This window comes from Bidens hawaiensis, unplaced genomic scaffold, assembly GCF_021521415.1.
Source record: "Bidens hawaiensis isolate Kalapana, Puna unplaced genomic scaffold, B.hawaiensis_p1.1 tig00029644_1, whole genome shotgun sequence".
NCBI lineage: Eukaryota > Viridiplantae > Streptophyta > Magnoliopsida > Asterales > Asteraceae > Bidens > Bidens hawaiensis.
The window spans coordinates 236,333-254,533 of NW_027494915.1; the positions used below are offsets into that span (position 1 = coordinate 236,333).

The 18,201-nt window shown below is 37.5% G+C and overlaps 2 protein-coding genes and 1 pseudogene across 2 annotated transcripts; all 3 read right to left on the reverse strand.

Moving 5' to 3' along the window:
- Positions 1–10,629: 10,629 nt before the first annotated feature.
- LOC143579277 (PRA1 family protein B3 pseudogene) lies at positions 10,630–11,217 on the reverse strand (annotated as a pseudogene).
- A 1,336-nt stretch (positions 11,218–12,553) lies between these two features.
- LOC143579278 (copper transport protein ATX1-like) lies at positions 12,554–13,614 on the reverse strand. The gene is made up of 3 exons (XM_077062626.1): positions 13,427–13,614; positions 13,267–13,342; positions 12,554–13,185 (listed from the first exon to the last, which is right to left on the reverse strand). The coding sequence occupies exons 1-3, from the start codon at positions 13,433–13,435 to the stop codon at positions 13,043–13,045; spliced, it is 228 nt and encodes a 75-aa protein (XP_076918741.1). The 5' UTR covers positions 13,436–13,614; the 3' UTR covers positions 12,554–13,042.
- Positions 13,615–14,416: 802 nt separating this feature from the next.
- On the reverse strand, positions 14,417–16,143 carry LOC143579279 (uncharacterized). The gene is made up of 4 exons (XM_077062627.1): positions 15,579–16,143; positions 15,021–15,090; positions 14,813–14,904; positions 14,417–14,649 (listed from the first exon to the last, which is right to left on the reverse strand). Exons 1-3 carry the CDS (start codon positions 15,756–15,758, stop codon positions 14,846–14,848), a joined length of 309 nt encoding a protein of 102 aa, XP_076918742.1. The 5' UTR covers positions 15,759–16,143; the 3' UTR covers positions 14,417–14,649; positions 14,813–14,845.
- Between the last annotated feature and the right edge of the window lie 2,058 nt (positions 16,144–18,201).

The window sequence follows — 18,201 nt, forward strand, 5'->3', positions numbered from 1 at the left end:
GGTCGATAAATTGGGGCGTTGGTAAAACCCGAGGGTTGTCAGTCTCGGGTGTTGAGGCAGTGAATCTATGTGAATACAGTCGGTTTATGTCAAGTTCGTTACAATATCATAATTAATACAAACAAAAAAACATAATTGTCGTTCAGTTGGCTTCCGTTATGTTTGTTATGGTACTGGAACGAAAAATAAGCAAATAAAAAAATAAAACAAACATGATATGGACAAATAGGCGGCCGCCAAGTGACCCAACGACGATTTAGCGACACCAAACTTGTCATTTATATATATTAAATAATAGAGAATGTATTTGTAATTTAAAAAATAATAATCATTTAAATGCCACACTCTTTTAACCAATTTAATTCAACAAAAAACCTATTTGTTTAATTAATATTTTACAAACACAAAGCCTAAAAGTTGTTGGAAGTTTTAGTGTGTGAATGAAGGAAGTGGTGGAAGTGGTAAAGGTTTGTCCAACATTGGCTTGAGAACAAAATAATGAATGGTTTATAAGGTAGTGACCTTACACCCATTTGAATTCTTTATGACATGTTTTACCACAAGTCCTACGCGCGCGCAGGGGGGAGTGCAAATTTGGGTTTCTCGACTAGAAATCCATCGAACTCGTGCGTGCCCGCACGTCCCGCGGACACGAATGCAACTCCGAAAACCCGAGTTCGCGTGAGACGATTTTTTGAATTTGTTTTTGAAATTCAAAACTGGTCCAGTCAATACAATTAATAATCATTAAGAGAATGATTATGACTTACAGTTTTATAATCTACACTAATGGCCATTATTTGATATTATTATTTAATGGTTATTAACAGTATTGATTATTATTATTTGATTGTATGGCTATATAAACCAGACCAACTCTTCAGTTTAGACACACCAAAATCAAACACACTTCTTCTTCTACTTCTCTACAGCAATATTATTTCCGGTTGCATTTCAGGAAAGTGTCCGAGTCCGGCAGAGCACCGATTCTGTTTCGAACTGGAGTACCCTGGGAACAGACCGAGAATCTGTTTAAGGGAATTGTGTTAAACACAATCCCGGTTTACTGTTTTGTTTATTTTCGTTCAATTTTCTGGAATTTATAATACAAGTTTTCCAACAAACTTAAACAGATTACTTATTATTATTCTTGTATTTTTCATTTCAGAATGGAATCCCAACCATGAGCGCTGCTGTTTCTGCCATCGTGACTAACGCGGTTGCTGTCACAACTGGTTCGGTTGCTCCGTTGCCGAGTGTTGTCACGTCTCATGCTGAGAAACCGGAGAAGTTCACCGGTGTGAATTTCAAACAGTGGCAATAAAAGATGTTCTTTTATTTGACCACTTTGAAGTTCGCGAGGTTCTTGACTGAAACCGTTCCTCATGTTGATGAAGAGGCAACGGATGCGCTGTCGGTAAGCGCGGTTCAGGCTTGGAATCATTCGGATTTACTTGTGCCGGAACTATGTTTTGAATGGCATGGTTGATGCACTTTATAATGTTTATTGTAAGGCCAAGACTGCCAAAGAATTATGGGAGTCGTTGGACCGAAAATACAAAACCGAAGATGTCGGTACTAAGAAATTCGTGGTGGCTAAGTTCTTGGACTTTAAAATGATAGACTCAAAAACTGTTATGAGTCAAGTCCAAGATTTGCAAGTTGTTCTTCATGATATTCATGCGGAAGGGATGTCGCTTAGTGAGACATTCCAAGTTGCTTGTATCATTGAAAAGCTACCACCAAGTTGGGTCGATTTCAAGAACTATCTCAAGCATAAGCGAAAGGAGATGGCCATTGAAGATCTTGTTGTTCGTCTTCGTATTGAAGAAGATAACAAAATTGCTTTAAAAATAATTGACGATCCCGGAACAACAAAGGTCAATGTTGTTGAACATGGCCAATCTTCAAAGGGTAAAAATGGTGGAAAGAAAAATCATGGGAAAGGCTTCAACCTTGGTCCTAAGGGGGGGAGTTGGGAAGAAAAAGAAGTTCCAAGAAACTTGTTATAATTATGGGAAGCAAGGCCATAGGGACAATGAGTGCAAGTTCCCAAAGAAAGAAAATGCTCGACAAGTTAACATGATTCGTGAGGTTGAGAACCTTGTTGCGGTGGTCACGGACCTCTCGATTATGGTCACCGAAGTTAACTTGGTTGGGCAAAATAACAAAGATTGGTGGGTCGATACGGGGACTACCCGTCATGTGTGCTTTGATAAAAGTCTCTTTAGCACCTTCAAAGAGGTGACTAATGGAGAAAAGGTGTTTGTGGGAAACTCCGCTACGGCCGAAGTCAAAGGTGAGGGGAATGTAGTTTTGAAGATGACTTCGGGAAAGGATCTTACTTTGTCAAATGTGTTGTATGTTCCCGAAATTCGTAAGGACCTTGTGTCGGGGGTGGCAGTTGAACAAGTTTGGGTTCAAAATGGTGATTGAGTCTGATAAGGTCGTGTTGACCAAAAATGGTGTGTATGTTGGTAAGGGCTATGCCCTTAATGGTATGTTCAAGTTGAATGTAACCGTGTTTAACAAAATGAATGAGAATGCTACTAGTTCTGCTTATATGCTTGAGTCTTCTAATGTTTGGCATGGTAGACTAGGTCATGTTAATTTTAATTCCATTTGACGTTTGATTAAACTTAAATACATGCCAACATTCGATATCAACTCAAATAATAAATGTGAAACTTGCGTCGAAGCAAAACAAACGAGATCGTCATTCAAAAAGATTGAACGATTTACCGAACCCCTCGAGATGATTCACACCGATGTGTGTAATCTAAAAACAATTCCTACTCGTGGTGGGAACAAGTACTTCACCACATTCATTAATGATAGTACAAGATATTGCTATGTTTACTTACTTAAGAGTAAGGATGAGGCTATTGATAAGTTTATCTTATTTAAAGCCGAACTTGAGAATCAACTAACTCGAAAAATTAAAAGAGTAAGGAGTGACCGAGGAGGTGAATATGTTTCACCTTTTATTGACTTGTGTGAAAAAGAAGGAATCATACATGAAATCACGCCTCCTTACTCCCCTCAATCAAATGGCATAGCGGAACGTAAGAACCGAACATTGAAAGAAATGATGAATTCCATGATGATAAGTTCTGGGGTAAGCCCGAACATGTGGGGGGAAGCAATCTTATCGGCTAATTATGTCTTAAACATGATACCGAATAAGAAGAAAGATCTAACTCCATATGAGTTATGGACGAGAATTAAACCACCATATAAATACTTGCGAGTGTGGGGGTGCCTAGCCATGGTAGTGGTGACTCCACCAAAACGCCTACTAATAGGACCCAAAACCGTGGATTGTGTGTTTATAGGATATACCCTTCCCGGTGGTGCATATCGATTTCTTGTGCATGATTCCAAGTATCCCGGAATAAACAATGGCACCATAATAGAAGCAAAGGATGCATCATGGTTTGAATATAAGTTCCCATGTTTACCGAGCTATTCTAGACCGGTTGAGGAAAGTATTCAAAACGATAGTACTGGAGATGAACCTCGGGAACAATCTGAGACATAGGAGGTTGAAATCAGAAAAAGTAAACGGCAAAGGACTGAAAAATCCTTCGGCCCTGATTTCCTTACCTACATGGTAGAAGAGGAACCTCAAACGTATCAACAAGCGGTGAACTCCACTGAAGGACCTCAGTGGAGGGAGGCCATCAAATGTGAGATAGATTCTATCTTACAAAATCATACTTAGGAACTAGTGGATCTTCCTCAAGGGTGTAAACCACTAGGATATCGATGGATCTTCAAGAAGAAGATGAAACCTGATGGCACCATCGATAAGTATAAGGCAAGGTTGGTGATCAAAGGATATAAACAACGAGAAGGTTTAGATTACTTTGATACATATTCGCCGGTTACGCGAATAACATCTATAAGGTTAGTGCTTGCCATTTCCGCCATTAGAAACTTGGAAGTTCACCAAATGGATGTAAAAACGGCTTTCTTGGAGGAAATCTAAAGGAAGAGATTTACATGGAACAACCCGAAGGCTTCATAGCCGTTGGGCAAGAAAAGAAAGTATGTAAACTTGTGAAATCCTTGTATGGATTGAAACAAGCTCCTAAACAATGGCACCAAAAGTTTGATCATGTCATGCTTGATGTTGGGTTCAAAATCAATGAATGTGACAAATGTGTATACGTGAAGGACACATCCGTTGGATATGTCATTTTATGTCTATATGTAGATGATATGCTCATTGCTGGTAGTGATGACAAAATCATAACATCCACTAAGAACATGTTAAAAGCAAGATTTGACATGAAGGACATGTCAAATCAATGAATGTGACAAATGGCACCAAAAGTTTGATCATGTCATGCTTGATGCTGGGTTCAAAATCAATGAATGTGACAAATGTGTATACGTGAAGGACACATCCGATGGATATGTCATTTTATGTCTATATGTAGATGCTTATTCCTGGTAGTGATGACAAAATCATAACATCCACTAAGAACATGTTAAAAGCAAGATTTGACATGAAGGACATGGGTCTTTCGGATGTGATTTTGGGAGTTAAAATCACACGAACCCAAAATTGACTTGTTTTAAGTCAATCTCATTACGTAAATTGAGAAATTTAATGCGAATGACTCTAATGTAGCTAGAACTCCCATTGACACAAGTCAACATCTAGCTAAGAATAGAGGTGAACCAGTTAACCAGTTGGAATACTCAAGAATTATTGGCAGTTTGATGTATCTTATGAGTTGCACTAGACCCGACTTAGCATATGCTGTGAGGAAGCTAAGTAGATACACAAGCAACCCAAGTTCAAGTCATTGGAACTGTGTGTTTCGGTTGCTTCGGTACCTAAGATACACTAGAGAATATGGGTTACACTATAACAGATATCCAGCAGTTGTCAAAGGACATTGTGATGCAATTTGGATATCTGACACGAATGATTCCAGAGCAACAAGTGGGTATGTATTCACACTTGGAGGTTCTGGTATATCGTGGAAATCGTCTAAACAAACGGTTATAGCTAGATCCACGATGGAATCAGAATTCATCGCCCTAGATAAAGCGGGCGAAGAGGCAGAATGGTTACGTCAATTTGTTGAGGATATACCAAGATGGCCTAAGCCGGCATCGGCCATCTGTATACATTGTGATAGCCAATCGGCAATTGGCAGAGCTCATAGCACAATGTATAATGGTAAGAATAGACATATTAGACGTAGACATAATACGGTACGACAACTAATATCTACTGGAATTATCACTGTTGACTACGTGAAGTTAAAGGATAATATTGCAGATCCACTAACAAAAGGCCTAAGTAGAGAGTTAGTTCAGAAGTCGTCCATGGGAATGAGACTGAAGCCCTTGAAAAATTAAAGTTCATGCGAAGAAAACCTAACTCAACAGACTGTAGATCCCAAGAGTTGAGTTCAATAGGAAAACCTAATTGTATGAATTAGTGTGGTCATTGTGGGGGGGGGGGGGGGGGATAACCCTACAATTTTAAGAGGGAGTTTACCACGTGGAAATGTAACCTTCCTAGTCCATTCCTAAAAGTGACAAGTGTGAGGCTAAGCATATGGATTTTAATGATTCGACCAAGGTAGTCATACATGGTGAATCACCTATGTGAGAGAGAAGTGGGGTTGCTTCGAAGGGTATTGTTGGGCACAATACTTAATAGCTCTTGCAGAACCAGGCGCATGTTCATGACTATAACGAACATAACTATGAGGACTTGACTTTGTCAGGGAGAGTCTTGTGTGAAGTGTATTGTCGTCTACACAAACGGCCTCGAGTTCAAAGACATCACCGTCTACTCAGAGCCAGTGGGCTAAGTATGCTTCATAAGCAAAGGTTCAAAGGATAACACCTACCTATTGTATGCAAGATTCAACTGTTGAAATCTAATCGGAATAATGTGGTTGTTTCGACCTCCATTCATGTGGGGGATTGTTGAAAGTTTTAGTGTGTGAATGAAGGAAGTGGTGGAAGTGGTAAAGGTTTGTCCCACATCGGTTTGGGAACAAAATAATGAATGGTTTATAAGGTAGTGACCTTACACCCATTTGAATTCTTTTTGACATGTTTTACCACAAGTCCTACGCGCGCGCAGGGGGGGAGTGCAAATTTTGGTTTCTGGACTAGAAATCCATCGAACTCGTGCGTGCCCGCACGTCCCGCGGACACGAATGCAACTCCGAAAACCCGAGCTCGCGTTAGACGATTTTTTGAATTTGTTTTTGAAATTCAAAACTGGTCCAGTCAATACAATTAATAATCATTAAGAGAATGATTATGACTTACAGTTTTATAATCTACACTAATGGCCATTATTTGATATTATTATTATTTAATGGTCATTAACAGTATTGATTATTATTATTTGATTGTATGGCTATATAAACCAGACCAACTCTTCAGTTTAGACACACCAAAATCAAACACACTTCTTCTTCTACTTCTCTACAACAATATTATTTCCGGTTGCATTTCAGGCAAGTGTCCGAGTCCAGCAGAGCACCGGTTCTGTTTCGAACCGGAGTACCCTGGGAACATACCGAGAATCTGTTTAAGGGAATTGTGTTAAACACAAGCCCGGTTTACTGTTTTGTTTATTTTCATTCAATTTTCTGGAATTTATAATACAAGTTTTCCAACAAAAGTCTCTATGGGTTAAAAAAAACAAACATTTGTGGAAGCAAGAGATATCGAGGAGCTAGCACGTGAAGAGGTGGTATCAGCTTGATAGTAAGTGGTTCGAGGTCGACTACGAATCAAAGTCAACTGCAACAAATGTTTACACATCATCCACATATGTACATGTTCCAACTTCAGACTTCCAACCATTTGAGTATGCTTAATGGTTGGCAAAGCAACGGGCAACATGCTCAAGTAAAGGAAAAACAATTTAATCGGGATTTGAAGAAGTTTAAGGAGTTGCATTACCATGTCATCGGTGTAATGTTGGATGTAATATAATGAAAGTATTTTTAATTTTGATTCTAAAATTATAAATATTTTTTATTAAAAATAAAGAATAAAAATAATAGTCTACGATATTTGAAAGGAGTGATGCCTTAGTATAGACTTAGGCTATGTGTAGTGGAGGTGCTACAAATTAGGGCGTTTTGGGCTGTTGGCGTCCGGTTAGCAAGGGGTGAAAATTTGTTTTTGGGGTGTAATGGTGTAGGGGCTACAATAGTAATATAATAATAATATATACATATATGTATATATAACACACACATATTAATATAATAATATTATTTTTTTCTTCTTTTTGGGCGACAACTTCTCCTCGCCCCCGCCTCATTTCGCCCAAATATCGCCCAGGGGGGCGGTGTGCTCCTCCTTTGTCGCCCTTTCTCGCCCAAACTCGCGCCCCATTACGGATAGTCTTATAGGGTACTCCCTCCGTCCAATTTAAATGTTCATTTTTCCATTTTTGGTTGTCCCAATTTAAATATCATTTCTATACATATAAATTCAATTTCCAATTGTGCCCTTACTATTACATATACTAGATGTTTCATTTTACAAAATGGTTTTTAACCATAATAACTTAAAGGACATTATTGTCATTTTACAGCTCATAAAATATAATGATCAAACATTTCTTAATTTATGTGTTTTGGATCCCATGACATTTAAAATGGGACGGAGGGAATATTTCATAATAGTTGATGAAAAAGTAGGGTGATAGAGCATAATGTCCAGACTTCCAGGTCACTTTAGATGAGCACCCTAATGCCCTAACAATAACCATAAAATTGAAAAGGAAATGATCAAATAAATTAGAGTAAATTGTCATTTTCATCTTGTGGTTTGGCAAATAATGCTAATTTAGTACAAAAAGTTTATTTTTTGCATATAGACCCTCCACGTTTCCCAGTTCTTGCCAATTACATCCAAATCACTAACTCCGTTAAATTTAATCGTTAAGTCAGGGGTAGACATGTCTTTTCACCCTTTCTTTATTATAATACTTATTTTAGTGAACTGCGGTTTTCATCTCTCTAGTTTGCCAAATCTGCAGTTTTAGTCTAATAGTTTCAAATTTGCAATTTTCTTCCCTATGGTTTCATTTCACTTGCAATTAAACCCGAATTCCCTAATATCGTTAAGTCTGGTCGTTAAACCCATCAGTGTGCCCTTCACGTGAGGGGCAGTTTTGTTCCTTGTTTTTTTTTTCTTTTCCCCAAATACACTCCAGCCCCTCACGTGAGGGGGCTTGCGAATTAAGACTGAAGTTTATTTAAAAAGAGAAACGACAAAACTGGTCGTCACGTGAGGGGCGCGCAAATGGATTAACGACCAAAATTAACAAGGTTAATAAATTCAGGTTTGATTGCAAGTGAAATGAAACTCTAAGTACGAAAATTGCAAACTTGAAACTATTGGACTAATACCGCATATTTGGACAAACAACAAGGACGAAAACCGCAATTCACTAAAATAAGTATTATAATAAGGAAATAGTGAAAAGACATGTCTACCCCTGACTTAACGATTAAATTTAACGGAGTTAGTGATTTGGATGTAATTGGCAAGAACTGAGAAACATAGAGGGTCCATATGAAAAAAATAATTTTTTTGGATTAAATTCACATTATTTGCCAAACCACAAACACGAAAATAACACTTTACCCAATAAATTAACTTAAAAAAGAAGTTGGTTTTTCATACAACAAAATGAGAAATAGGTTTTTGTGTAACTTGGTTTTTCACGGGGCCTGATTCAATATTAAAACAGTATTGACTTATCAGGATACCATCACATTGGACTCGTTCACTCGCCTAACGTTACTCGGCCCACCAAGAATGCTAATCATTCATAGAGGTGCACAAATTGAGTTTTTTTAAATACCCGGGTTCAGGTATGGAACCGGGTTCAGGTATGACCGGGTATTGGTAATAATCTGGTCGGGTTCGGGTCGGTATTGTCTCTAAAAACCATACCATATTCATCGGGTTCGGGTCGAGTATAGAACCGGGTATTCTAAAACCGGGTATTTGAATACCATATTATCGGGCATTGAAAAAACCCTAATTACAGGTTTTTTCGTGTTTTTTTCCGGGTATTTTTCGGGTATAGATTGGATTTTTTTAAAGTTTGCACTTTTTAGGGGTATTTTCCGGGTATTTTTAAGATATTTTTCCGGTATACATCGGGCATTTGAAATACCCGGTTTCGGGTATTGGAAACCCCCGGTTCCGGAAATATACCGGTTCGGGTTTTCGGGTATTACCGGGTATAAATCGGGTCCGGTTCGGGTTTGAGTTTTAGTGCCAAAATGCATACCCTATCAGTACCCTACGGGTGGGGTCGGGTACGAGTTCGGGTATTAAAAACCGGGTATTAAAAAAACCGGTTCCGGGTTTTTTTGCACGTCCGGTTCCGGGTTAAGGTTTTTTTGTGCACCTCTAATCATCCATATCATGCAAGGGAACCTGAACTTAATTTTAATTTTATTCCCTTCACTCTTCGCTGGGAGAAATCTCCCATTTCCATACACCACTTATTACACTTACTTCTCTATCTAGAGGTAACTCGAGTGTCGAAAGGTCCGAAGGTGGTCCTTGAGACTTCAACTTCGAGAGCTAATGGGTTGTTTATAATGTCAGCAACCTTGTTCTTCAGTCGGGAAACCAACATACACGGTTAATACAACTCCCAAAAGATGACTCCAAAGGCAAACATAATGAATCTCACCATGCGCAGTATTGTACTAGTATGTATGAGGGCATAGAGAAATAAGTGTAATGAATGATGTACCTTTCCCCTTTAAAAAGAAAAAAAAGAATAGTTGTACAGGACACATTAAGCCATGTCAAATGCGAGCCTAATTACATAAAACATTTTCTTCATTTTATCGTGTGAGGGGATGCTTTTACTTATAAAGTTAACCACATTGAGCAGCCATCTTGCAGAAGCCAGGCCAAGATCTTCCCCTCCCACTGAAGACAGGTTCGTCCGAAAGCAACCTTTCATAAAGACAACTCTTGGGTCTCGGTTTATGAGAAAGGTGATTAGGATATCCGAGTGCAGCAAGACAACCCCCAAATGCCTATCAAAACATTTTGTCTAGACTAGTGATCACGAAACCTTTGGTATGAGACTGACTATCCATAACGCTAAGACCCCATTCTACCCACAAACAAGCCTACTCACCCGCCACATAGGATTTTTAGTTTTCTACCCATTTCTCCCAACAATCACATGTTACATCCAATGCTATCATACCCATTCTCCCCAAAAACAGTCCATTTATTCCCAAAGAAAAAAAAAAGGTTTAAAACATTTATTTGGCCCACATAAACCACATTCTTAGCCTGCGTGTGCCCTAAGTGCGCTGCGTTGCAGACGGTCTGAAAGACACAGTTTTAACCACATGATCATATGATTTCACAGTCTACTCATAAACACCTATATCCGATTCACTAATTTTCTAAACAGCAAAAAGATGTTTCGCATATTCAAAACCGCAACTAGACATTGATCAGTTAATATCAAAACCAAGTGTAAGAAATCAATTCAACTAAACCAAAACAAAGAAACTGAAATTCAAGAATCAGTTAAACTTTTCTACATGACTAAATCAACGTAAACATAACCTCGAATGATCAAACCCTTGGCACGGTGGGAGCGGCAGCAGAAGAAGCCGCACCACCAAGGAAAGACAAGAACCCGCCATTCCCCTGATCCTGGTCATCCAGAAAGAGATCCTCAGGGACCTTAAACCCTCCATGCAGACACAACACCCCCAACCCAACCAAAACAGCCGAGATCAAAACCGACCCAACATTCGTCAAGAAGACGACGACAACAGTAGCAAGCGTTAATATGGCCAGCGTTTCTCGGTCCGAAAAAGTGCGGTGGCAGATGACGAGTGGCTGATCAGAGGGACGGAAGAGGTAGAGGAAGATCCATGCAGCTAAGAGGGTAAGGAGGAATAAGAGTGTTAGTGGGTGGGTGATGAGTGATATGGTGATGATGACTGAGAGGATGGTGGTGTAGTTGACGCGGTAGTATGAGAAGTTTTTGCGGATGCGTGTGGTGGCGTCGGATAAGGAGTCCGGGCGGGCGAAGGTGGTGCGGTCGAGGAGTTCGGGCCACGGTCGGTGGTGGGAGAGGGAGTGGCGGAGGGTCGAGGTGGGTGGGTGGTTTGTGTTGGTGGTGGTGGTAGGGATTGATGGTGGTGGTGTTGTCATTGTGATCGGCGTGTTTTGGAGGACGCAGGTAAGGTGTATGAAGAAATGCTGAGCGTTTTTTGTTATTGGTGCAACTCTTGGATCTTCTTTATTTTGAGAGTGAAGATGTAACCTCCCACTCTTTATTTTCATTTTTCTTTAAGACCGTTTAGTACATAGAGGTGCACAAAATAAGTTCTGAACCCCACTTAGAACCGGTTCGTACCCGCGAATACGACCTGGTATTGTATTTCATCCTGGAACTAGAACCAGACCGGATACACCCGGTCAAAACTCGACCCAACCCAAGAACGTTATCAAGGAAGAAACTAGCAACTGTGGAAAACCTTCTTAAGTCAGGTTTCAAACTTGAGACCTCAACAATTCCAAGACTTAACCATCACCCTTATGTTTTTGGACGAGAAAGTGAATTGTGTTGGTAATTTCTATTATAATAGATACGTGCGGGTGACCGGGTTAGACCTATTGCGCCTATGGAATTCATTAATGTTGTAATGGTTCTATGAGGTTGCAATTGGGCTTTATATTAGTACTTACTTGTTAGCTAAGTTAGGGTCACTCTATAGATACATAGCCATGTTAGGGTTATTGTATTGTGAGAGGGATTATTATATTAAAGTTTTGAGCTAGTTTCTTGATTATAATAATACGAGAGGTTTACTTAAATATCGTGTCATCGTTTGTGTTCCCGTTATCAATTCGTTCTTTAAATTGCAGTTCATTTAAGAGCATAATAATAAGGCCATCTTTACTGGTTCAAAAAAATTGTAATGTTCATGTGACGTCGGTCATTGATACGTAGTTGAAAAACGTCCAAAACATGTATTGGTTTCACATGAAATTAAATAATTAATAATAAAAAAGCATTATAAAAAAGGTGTGAAGTGTCTATATTTGCTTAGTTCGGACAGTTCATCATCATCATCATCATCGTACTCAGTATATCCCACCAATAGCAAAGCTATAGTAGGGTCTGAGGAGGGTAAGATGTAGCCAGCCTTACCTCTACCCGATAAGGATAGAGAGGCTGCTTCCGGTGAGACCCCCGGCTCACAAGTTTAAGTATTGGGGGTGTTTTTGTCCTAGGTGGAGTTGGGCGCTAACCCACCACGTATGCCCTAAAATATTTAACCATTTTTACTTTCATTTTTGATTTTTTTTTCGAGTGGTAAGCAGTTTGTTTCTTACACTCTTAATTATTATCTTGTGAAATGTGATCACTAGTTAGACTTCTAATGTACTCAATTTTATTATGGATTTCTAAGAAAAAGTCATTTTGACGTGTGAAATAATTTGTGGCTAAAGTTAATGAACAATCATTTCTAACTACGTGTGAACCAATTTTCGTTCTCCCATGTATGTTGTATGGATTAGGAACCAATCAGTTGAGCATTAATTCTTCATTGGCTGCACAAACATGTCAATATGTCATATTTTATGACAAATTGACAACGAGCCATAGATAGCCAAGAGAGGATAAATCGACTTATAAAGCACAAACTTAACCTTAAGAATTATACTCGCATACCTATATCTTTAATAAAACTTTATTTATTGGGCCAAAACTTCTAGGACATAAACAAACCCTTTGCTTTTTTAATTATTGGGCCGGGCCAGATAAAGTGAACTATGATACTTTATTTTGTTTCCTAATACATAATAATACATTAGTTCGTTTGCTTTGTTCTTCGGTTTTCTTTGGATCCAAATTTTGATTTGCTAACAAATATTATTACTGGTAGATATAGATCATATATTACAACACAAATTATATAAAAAGTTGAAACATTGTTAAAAACCTTTAACTAGTACAAGATGAGGTAATCTAGGAGCTTGTGGTCGAATCCTGTTCCCAATTGGTAGCCTGCTTACCGATCTTGTGTAGCGCTTTGACAACTTGTGCATTCGTTACATTTCCGGTAACAGTCACCTTGTTTAACCTCGTGTCAACATCATACGTCTCAATATCTGTTAAAGTAACCAAAAATCTTTATGAATTAATTTGTTTCGACAATATTATATTAGCAGTGGAAAATTAAGAGTCCGCACCTTCGATCTTCTTGATGGATTTTAAGATCATCTTAATGCACTCTTCACAGTGTAAACCCACCTTTAATTCCACCACCTGATTTATTAAACGTTAGCAGCCAGTCACAAGGGTGGGTTAATAATATAGTGTAAATGAGTTGATGAAGATGATGATACTCACGTTAGTCATTGGATTTGCTTGGAAGATGATGTGAGCTTAGAAATATGGCTTTTGAGGAATGAATGTGAATGTGAATATGAAGGGAAAGATTTGTAAGAGGAATTGGATTTGGTGGGAATGAATTATAGAAATAGAGGCCACTTTGGTGCTTTTCTGAGGGGAAAGCATCTTGTAATGTGTGTAAAGGGAGAAAACCATCATTCTCAAATACGCGGTTTCTATTATTACGAATATACCCAAATTTCAAATATATTCATTTTATTTAATGAAACTAATCAGAATATGGTATGTAATAATCATGCATAACAAGGCTTTTTTTACGAAGGCTATTTTTCCTTTTCAAATGGCCTACTTTGTTATGATTCCTTGTAATTGTTTTTTACCTAACCTATGTTGATCTGACTCGTTTTCGTCCCTGTTGTTTAAATTGCAGCATGACTTTATATGTCTACCCAACCTATGTTAACCTGACTTGTTTTCGCCCCTGTTGACGAAAATCCCAGCATGACTTTATTTGCCTACACGGCTACACAACCTGTGTTAAACCTGACATGTTTCCGCCCCTGTTGAAGAAAATTCGAGCATGACATTACATAAGTGTTACTTTCTACCCAGCCCATGTTAAATTTACTATAATTTATTGTAATTATTATTCTTGTTGCATTTTTACACAGGGTCATGACCTAAGGTAAAGGTGCACAAACTAGGTTTTTGGCCCAAACTGTTTCGGGTTGTGTCAAAGAAAGTGAAACCCTGTTTTTTTTTTTGGTAAAAATAAACAGTTGGGGTTCCAGTCCAGTTTTGAGGGAATATCATGCAATGAACATTCTGAGAAACCGGGTTTAATAAAATTCTTGCATCCTCCACTGATTTTGTAGGTTGGATACATTGTGGGGGATTAGCCCAGGTTAAGGTAGAAAAACAACCAAAAAATACGCGCTTACTTTTATACAAAATTTGTTATAAAAAAATATAAATTTCACAAAAAAATCGTTGAGATGTGACATAATAGCATAACAATCGGAAAGCAAACCCATAAAACCGAAATGAATGACATATGAACAGGTTCTTTTCACCATGACTTGCAAAATCAATAATTTTCAGACAAAAAAGCCATAAATACTAGTCTGGTAAGTCATACAAGGAGAGTATAAAGGCATCATATCAAGTTTGGCTAGAAGACTTGTTGAAGAGGTTGACCAGTGTGTTGACCCAATAATGCACTGCGAAACAAAACAAAGATTATTTTCAGTCAAATGAATACGCAATATGTCCTTCAAAGTTACTTACAGATCAACTAATTTTTGCAGTCAACCGAATCAAATTCAATAGTTTAGTAAACCCAATAACAATAAAATCAGACAAGAATGCAAGTATAAAACTCACCTAGTTTCCATCAATTTGATGAACACAGAACATTTAGCTTTGTTTTTCCTCAACCTTCACTTCATCTGAATCTGAATCACTAGCATTGTAACCTATCATAATATTAACAAAAAACGGTATCGAATTATTCATAACATCACTCAATAAACTTCACATCTGCCCATAAATCCATAAACAAGAAACAAAAAGAGTAACAACAATTAAAAACCTGGATGCTTGTCACCAACTTTCCACACCGAGCTACGACTCCTGGAAGCTCTACTAATCCAAGCTTGTCCCTAACATACAAACCAGCAACACTAACTTAGTACACACCAATCAGTCTATTTTCAACATTAACAAAGAGTAAGAATATATGTAAGACAATTTGGTATCCATTTGTTCACAGGACAATATATCAAGAACATTAGACCTGTAAACGAACCGATAAGTAAACAACCATTCGGTGGGTAGTTCGTTGAACAACAAGTTTGTGTTCATTCAATCAATCGAACAAACATGAACACAAATACTTGTTCAATTAAGTGTTTGTGTTCGTGTTCATGCTTGTTTAAAGTAAAAAGAACGAACACGAACAAGCCGTTGTTCGTGTTCAATTCGTTTACAGGCCAAAAAAAACATGATTTTTTTCTATGATATGGAGACTATAACAATGCCATTCATAATGACTTAAGAAGTGCATAAACAAGTACTTAATAAACACCCTTGTGAAACCTAAAATGAATAATTAGAAGAAAATAACAAAGCGAGGCAAATGGTCGAACACCTTCTGTGCATCTTTAACAACCCCATAACCACTACTATACATCTGACCCACCAAGACCTGCATACCGATGTCACCGGCTTTAGCCTCCTTAAGGGTATCCTGGAACCACCGTCTGGAGCACTCCAGCACCACATCCGCCAAGGGAATCCGGCGGTTCATCGATGAACTCTCTTCTTCCATTTTTGTCTTTAATAACAATGTTTGTCGGAATGAACAATCCGGCTCCCCTTGGGCTTGGCGGGTTCGGGTGGAGGGACAACCCGGGTTTTGTTGGACACGGATTTAGCGAGCCGTTGTTGGGTCCGGTCGGATGTTATAATTCGGGCGAAATCTTGAAGCTTTGGTGAAGAAGATGGAATCGATTTTCCCATAAACGTAATAATTATAATTTCTTTTGATTCAATTTCTTTCTTTGACGGAAAAGTTCCTTCCTCAATTTTATCCTAACCACTTTCCCCCATTTTGTTAGGTTTATGGACCGGGTATTCGGATCCCTATAGATATCCGTTAGGCTCGTAAAATTCTAATAATTATATTGCTTTGGAGAGTAACCGGATAATACTCTCTTTTTTATTAATCTTTTCAGACCCGGTCTGGACGTCGACCCGGACGCCTTATCGGGTCAAAGGTCGGATCGACCCAAGAGGACGGACCAGTGTTTGACCTGGATGACGTCATAAATAATTTAAATATATATATATATATATATATATATATATATATATATATATATATATATAATCTATACAAACGAAAACATAAAAATCCTACGTGTCGCGATGTGGTCGCTCCCCTTTTTTTGGAGTCACCAGATTTGCTTGATTTGTAAATGGAGGTTTCTAATGCATTTGTTAAACGGGTTATAACATCTCATTAATTAAAAACTAATCTCACCAAATATTTTATATAAAAATCCTATAAAGTATGGATATACTAAAATTTTATCTCTGATTTATTTTAAAAAAGATATATATTATTTATAATTAAAAAACCAATTTTATAGTAAAAAATAAACGGGTTTTGAGTCTCATCAAACCCATATAGTTTTTAAACCAGGTTATAACATCTCATTTATTTGTAAAACAATTTATCATCAAAACATAAGTATATTATTAACTTTCATACAATAAAAAAATAAAAATTCAAAAAATAAATAAATATACAAACAAATAATATAAAACAACCCCCGTAATACGTGGGGATAAAAACTAGTATATATATATATATATATGGGAGGGTTATCCTAAAAACAAGTAGTTTCATAAGAAGACTAGGAATAAATCATAGCCATTGGATCATATCAATCAATGGTTGAGATTTAAAATTACAAAAACCGTCATAGTTTCCTACAATTACTCTTTCTTCATTATAACCGACATAGTTTTCTAAAATTGTTCTTTCTCCATAGGTTGTAATGCCAAATGTCAAAATTATATTGGTTCTTACCATTTCTAGGAAACAACTTCTTTTTATTTTAAACCTTATATATATATATATATATATATATATATATATATATATATATATATAAGGAATAGATATTTTAAGAATTTTGATGAGTTGTAAGAACTTTAAGAACTCAATATGAACCACACATTTAGTTAAATGAGTATGAAATATGTCGTTGAGAATAAATCTGATTAAAAAATGAATCAGGAGAGATAATAAAGATTTTTGATAATTACACAAGTTTAATGTTAGTTACACATGTGTAATAAGTCGATTCGGTGTGTAAAAAAATACTACAATTTTTTTACGTTACTTAAACTTACGTATTACATATGGAAGTGTAACCTAAAAACGTTAAAAGGTACGTTCGTGATATTTAAAGTTTACCTTTTTATATACGTTTGGCCTTGAAACTTAAAACTATAGTAGATCGGGTCTAAAAGAAACATAAAGTTGTACACTTGAAGTTAAAATTAGCTTAACGAACTTATAACAATACACGGCTCGCTAAAAATGAACCCTAGATCTAGTTTGAACGTTTAAAGCTTAAAAATTCAAACTTTATGATCTTCCGGGCCAAGTTTAAGCTAAGATCGGTCACGAAAGTGGAAACGAGTTGATACCGAGCCATCAAAATATATTAGGGCTGGAAACGGATTAATAATATGGTCTAAAGGACCCAACCTGTAACCCTCGTGTGTCCAAAACCCATCTGCCCAGCCCAAACCTAAATACAGTGGAGAACCATCTGGACATCGTCTTCCTTGCAGCCAAACATGTCACCCTCGAACACAATAGAAGCCAATTACAAGTAGTGGATCGATTAGACGATGAGACGATTACAAGTCAGTTCAACTACCTCCAATGACTCGGTTACAACAGAAATCGCAAAATAGATATACATATATACATCGCCATAAATCGATTACATTGTAATCGAATATCCGGAGACCCGATTACTCGTGCCTTGGTTGATTACGGACGAGCTGTCCAAATAAATCGCATACAATATGCATATGAACATCCACCTCGATAACAACGAACTCGTTTACACCATGACTCGCTTACACAGGTACAACAATAATTCGCTTACAAATGTCTTAAGCAGATCTATAAACTCTATTACAATTGAGCCTTTCACATAACCCGATTACAATATGTAGGGGTATGGTAC

Coding starts and splice junctions, on each gene's coding strand:
- LOC143579279 (XM_077062627.1), bottom strand. CDS start 15,758: ATGGAAGAAGAGAGTTCATCGATGAACCGCCGGATTCCCTTGGCGGAT. Junction 15,091..15,578: donor TTGTTAAAGATGCACAGAAG/GTGTTCGACCAT, acceptor TTTGTATGTTAG/GGACAAGCTTGGATTAGTAG. Junction 14,905..15,020: donor AGTTGGTGACAAGCATCCAG/GTTTTTAATTGT, acceptor ATATTATGATAG/GTTACAATGCTAGTGATTCA.
- LOC143579278 (XM_077062626.1), bottom strand. Junction 13,186..13,266: donor ATCCATCAAGAAGATCGAAG/GTGCGGACTCTT, acceptor TTACTTTAACAG/ATATTGAGACGTATGATGTT.